This window comes from Mizuhopecten yessoensis, unplaced genomic scaffold (assembly GCF_002113885.1).
Source record: "Mizuhopecten yessoensis strain PY_sf001 unplaced genomic scaffold, ASM211388v2 scaffold7307, whole genome shotgun sequence".
Classification (NCBI taxonomy): Eukaryota; Metazoa; Mollusca; class Bivalvia; order Pectinida; family Pectinidae; genus Mizuhopecten; species Mizuhopecten yessoensis.
In genome coordinates, this window is record NW_018406982.1 from 82152 (window position 1) to 88175 (window position 6024).

Consider the following 6024-nt stretch of genomic DNA (forward strand, 5'->3'; position numbering starts at 1 on the left):
CGTCACTGGTTGTATGTATAATACAAGTATTACATTGCCGTCACTGGTTGTATGTATAATACAATTATAACATTGTCGTCACTGGTTGTATGTATAATACAAGTATTACATTGTCGTCACTGGTTGTATGCTACTACTTTAAACATGTAGGAATGTTTTCTTGTCATAAGGTGTGTATTACTAGTATTACCTTGTGTTCAGTGGTAGTATGTTACATATGTATAAGTGTTACCGTAATGCTATTATTGTTACCATTGTTATAGCTATTGCTGTATATTGCAGGTTCTATGACTCCTGGGTGATGATCTCGATGAAATCCTGACAATCTTCCTATTCGTGATACTGAATAACATAGAGTGCTTAAACTTCTACAGATTTGTCTTGTCTTCACATATTTACTGTCCTCCGTTAAATTTGTCCGCTGTGTCTACTTTTGTTGGTTTATAATTTTCCTCTGGAAACGTGTAGCGTGCATTACCGTTAGAGATTATGTAATGTTTACTGTTTGAAGTCAACGATAACAAAGTTTTTTTTCTATTAGTACAACTTGCCATTGGAAGGCCATATCTGACACAAAGATTTCTGAGCGAGTGGGGGCTGGCTATTGTATAGCCATACTCGTACTAGTGACTTGCCAAATGTAACAAAATATACCAGATTTAAATGGAGTCATATTAAACTTTTGAAAAACAAACAAAGGAGGAGGATATCAATACCATTACAAACTGTTATGAGTTGAGGAATCTTTTAATCCCAAAACTGTTTTCAAAGCCGTATTGATTTCATTTGTGTTTTATCATGAGCTGCTATCGTTGGCCTTTTTGGAGTGTATGAATCACAATAGATTTGACGAATTACTATAAAGAAAACTGTCTGTAGCAAAATATTCTTTATATCGCAAAAAATGAATTGGAAATGTGTACATTATATCATTTACAAAAAATATATATTACTATAACTGACGATGGTTTGTAAAAAGTCCGTTGCGATGAACGGAGCATCGAGCGTGTCTTGTCACTGTAGATTGACTAATAGAAATGTCTTATGCAACCAATTAAAAGCCTTGACTAATGTTGTGGTGCTATAATTATCCATCACTGGCATGACTGAATAAGAAATATATGAGGGAATTTTAATTGGTTGGACTTAAGTTATATGAGGAGCGTTAACATCTGCACTATTACCTATCAATATCACCGGCAATATGCATTGGTTTAAGAAGGAAAACAGTCCTGTATGAATTGAAGTTGTCAGTGTACACTGCAGTACGAAGTTTATACCAAGAGGAAGCCTGCAATCCTAGTACCAATAAAGTACGTGACTTAAAACAAACAGGAAGTCACTTACAGTGGTACTATTGCTGTTGTCTGAAGAGAGCGCCCTCTGGCAGCAATCTATATAACACATCAGTAACAATGTTTAGCAACTACAACAATCAGGAACAATGACGTCATAATACTCGTGCAACAAGCCAATCACGATCCAGGATGTATCGCGTTGTTTACATGTACCAGTATTGATACTGGACTGGCGATATATAGTAATTGGACTTTACAGTGATGCTATATTTGATTTTTGAATCCGAAATACATTATTGTTTTTAATACTTAGGTACCATGAACAATGCCATCGAGGATTTTTTCTCCGGATTTTAACGTAAATAACCGTGATAAATATTAATTGTTTTGTAAATTGTTCTTGTTACATTATTTCACTGTTTTATTTTGTTTTTGTTATTGATTTCATTTCCAAAATTAAAGTTTAGACAAATAATAAATCCAGATATATTATTTTGCCTCAGTAAGTTGCTTTGTTCTAGATGCTAATTGAAAAAATACTCTGAAAGTTGTCTATGATGCTGTTTTTATCATAGCACTTTCAAAGGAAACTCTAACAGTGTTGTTTAAAGAAAATAGCGCCTGGGCTGTAAGGCGTTTCTTCAAACCAAACCACCTCTCCTTGTATGGTGTAATATTCGGACTATTGGATGGGCGGAATCCGAGCTGTTTCACCCTGTATGACGTAAGACTGCGACACGCCATTTGGTTGTAATACTGGCTTTGTTACAACTATAACGCTGTTTCTAGATATACTGAGAGTTCATGTAGTGTAAATGAGAAAGAAAGTTATGGATTATTGCAAATAAACTTCTAAATATAATAAGAGAAAAAGTGGTAAAACATTCTCTTTATATTATTTGAAACCGTTATACCAATACAAAAACCTCGCTCATTGGGCGTTTCATGAAACGTTTCCATTTCAGATATTTTTTCAAAAAACTTCATGGAACTTGTGTGTAAGTTGCATATTGAGTTTTTCTAAATCCTCTTTTTAAAACATCAAATAAATTGGTCTTTAAGTAATAGGGTCTGGGTCCTGGACTGTATCAATACATTCTTCAAGAATGCTGGATTGCGAACCTAACATCTATATTAAGTTAAATAAAGATTGATATTCTGAACGAAACACGTGTAAATCCGACACTAATCCGACCTCTATGACATTCACACTCTGTGTTCAAAAGCAAACTGTGGGATTAAGACCCGTATACATAATGTAACAGGCACTAAGTAGATATGAACTGTAGCAGCCGGTGCACCGATTTGACAACTCATCACACTGTATAACACACAATCAACAAAATGTTCTTGAAACTCCGAGATTACGCAGAAAATTCCCAATAGGAACAGAAGGAAAACTAAAACATAGGGACAAACGACGACAATTTATCAACAGGTAACACGAACCCTTCACCACCTAACACAAACCCACCAACACCTAACACAAACCCATCACCGCCTAACACAAACCCACCAACACCTAACACCAACCCATCACCACCTAACACAAACCCACCAACACCTAACACCAACCCATCACCACCTAACACAAACCCACCAACACCTAACACAAACCCATCAACCCCTAACACAAACCCTTCACCCCCTAACACAAACCCATCAACACCTACCCATCAACACCTAACACAAACACACCAACACCTAACACAAACCCATCAACACCCCAAACACAAACCCAACAACACCAAACACAAACCCATCAACAGGTAACACGAACCCATCACCACCTAACACAAACCCACCAACACCTAACACCAACCCATCACCACCTAACACAACCCCATCAACACCTAACACAAACCCAGCAACACCTAACACAAACCCATCAACACAAAACACAAACCAATCAACACCTTACACAAACCATAAACACCTAACACAAACCCATTTACACCTAACACAAACCCATCAACACCAAACACACACCTAACACAAACCCATCAACACCTACCACAAACTCATCAACACCTAACACAAACCCATCAACTCCTAACACAAACTCATCAACACCTAACACAAACCTTCACCCCCTAACACAAACCCACCAACACCTAACACCAACCCATCACCACCTAACACAACCCCATCAACACCTAACACAAACCCATCAGCACCAAACACAAACGCATCAACACCTAACACAAACCCATCAAAACCTAACACGACCCCTTCACCACCTAACACAAACCCATCAACAACTAACACAAACCCATCAACTTCAAACACAAACACACCAACACCTAGCACAAACCCATCAACACACCAAACACAGACCCATCGACACCTAACACAAACCCATCAACACCTAACCCAAACCCATCAACACCTAACACAAACCAATCGATATCAAACACAAACCTACCAACACCAAACACAAACCCATAAACACCTAACACAAACCCATCAACACCTAACCCAAACCCATCAACACCTAACACAAACCCAGCAACACCTAACACAAACCCATCAACACCAAACACACACCTAACACAAACCCATCAACACCTAACCCAAACCCATCAACACCTAACACAAACCCTTCACCACCTAACACAAACCCATCAACAACTAACACAAACCCATCAACTTCAAACACAAACACACCAACACCTAGCACAAACCCATCAACACCTAACACAAACACACCAACACCTAACACAAACCCATCAACCCCTAACACAAACCAATCGATATCAAACACAAACCCACCAACACCAAACACAAACCCATTAACACCAAACACAACCCCATCAACACCTAACACAAACCAATCAACACCAAACACAAACCCATCAACTTCAAACACAAACCCATCAACACACCAAACACAAACCCAACAACACCTAACACAACCCCATCAACACCTAACACAAACCCATCAGAACACCTAACACAAACCCATCAACAGGTAACACAAACCCTTCACCACCTAACACAGACCCATCAACACCTAACACAAACCCATAAACACACCAAACACAAACCCATCAACACCAGACACAAACCCATCAACACCTAACACAACCCAATCAACACCTAACACAAACCCATCAACCCCTAACACAAACCAATCGATATCAAACACAAACCTACCAACACCAAACACAAACCCATAAACACCTAACACAAACCCATCAACAACTAACACAAACCCATCAACTTCAAACACAAACACACCAACACCTAGCACAAACCCATCAACACACCAAACACAGACCCATCGACACCTAACACAAACCCATCAACACCTACCCATCAACACCTAACACAAACACACCAACACCTAACACAAACCCATCAACACACAAAACACAAACACATCAACACCTAACACAAACCAATCAACACCAAACACAAACCCATCAACACAAAACACAACTTCATCAACACCAAACACAAACTCATCAACACCAAACACAAACCCATCAACTTCAAACACAAACACACCAACACCTAGCACAAACCCATCAACACCTAACACAAACCCTTCACCACCTAACACAGACCCATCAACACCTAACACAAACCCATAAACACACCAAACACAAACCCATCAACACCAGACACAAACCCATCAACACCTAACACAAATCCATCAACACCAACACAAACCCATCAACACCTAACACAACCCTTCACCACCTAACACAAACCCATCAACACCTAACACAAACCCATCAACAGGTAACACGAACCCTTCACCACCTAACACAAACCCATCAACACCTAACACAAACCCATCAACACCTAACACAAACCCATCAACACCTAACACAAACCCATCGATATCAAACACAAACCCACCAACACCAAACACAAACCCATAAACACCTAACACAAACCCATCAACAACTAACACAAACCCATCAACTTCAAACACAAACACACCAACACCTAGCACAAACCCATCAACACACCAAACACAAACCCATCAACACCAAACAGAAACCCATCAACACCTAAACACAAACCAATCAACACCTAACACAAACTCATCAACACCTAACACAAACCCATAAACACCAAACAAAAACCCATCAACACCAAACACAAACCAATCAACACCAAACACAAACCAATCAACACCAAACACAAACCCATAAACACCAAACACAAACCCATCAACACAAAACTCAAACTCATCAACACCTAACACAAACTCAGCAGCAAACACAAAACTCAAACTCATCAACACCTAACACAAACCCATCCACAAACACAAAACACAAACTCATCAACATCAAACACAAACTCATCAACACCAAACACAAACTCATCAACACCAAACACAAACTCATCAACACCAAACACAAACCCATCAGCACCAAACACAAACTCATCAACACCAAACACAAACCCATCAACTTCAAACACAAACACACCAACACCTAGCACAAACACATCAACACACCAAACACAAACCCATCAACACAAAACTCAAACTCATCAACACCTAACACAAACCCATCAACACAAAACACAAACCCATCAACACAAAACACAAACTCATCAACACCTAACACAAACTCATCAACAAACACAAAACACAAACTCATCAACACCTAGCACAAACCCATCAACACCTAACACAAACCCATCAACACCTAACACAAACCCATCAGCACCAAACACAAACCCATCAACACCTAACACAAACCCATCA

General features: G+C 39.2%; 2 protein-coding genes across 2 annotated transcripts in view; one reads left to right on the forward strand and one right to left on the reverse strand.

Moving 5' to 3' along the window:
- Window positions 1–1778, forward strand: part of LOC110453443 (peroxidase-like) — a 23948-nt gene extending 22170 nt beyond the window's left edge. The window contains exon 15 of the mRNA XM_021502387.1: window positions 283–1778. The gene's annotated coding sequence lies outside the window, so the exon portion shown is untranslated. The remainder of the gene's footprint in view (window positions 1–282) is intronic.
- LOC110453445 (elastin-like) overlaps window positions 1355–6024 on the reverse strand; it is a 15123-nt gene continuing 10453 nt past the window's right edge. The window contains exons 4-9 of the mRNA XM_021502388.1: window positions 5677–5749; window positions 4323–4450; window positions 3846–4118; window positions 3383–3577; window positions 3037–3172; window positions 1355–1394 (exon numbers count right to left, since the gene is read on the reverse strand). Of these exons, the coding sequence (XP_021358063.1) occupies window positions 1355–1394; window positions 3037–3172; window positions 3383–3577; window positions 3846–4118; window positions 4323–4450; window positions 5677–5749 (845 nt within the window). The remainder of the gene's footprint in view (window positions 1395–3036; window positions 3173–3382; window positions 3578–3845; window positions 4119–4322; window positions 4451–5676; window positions 5750–6024) is intronic.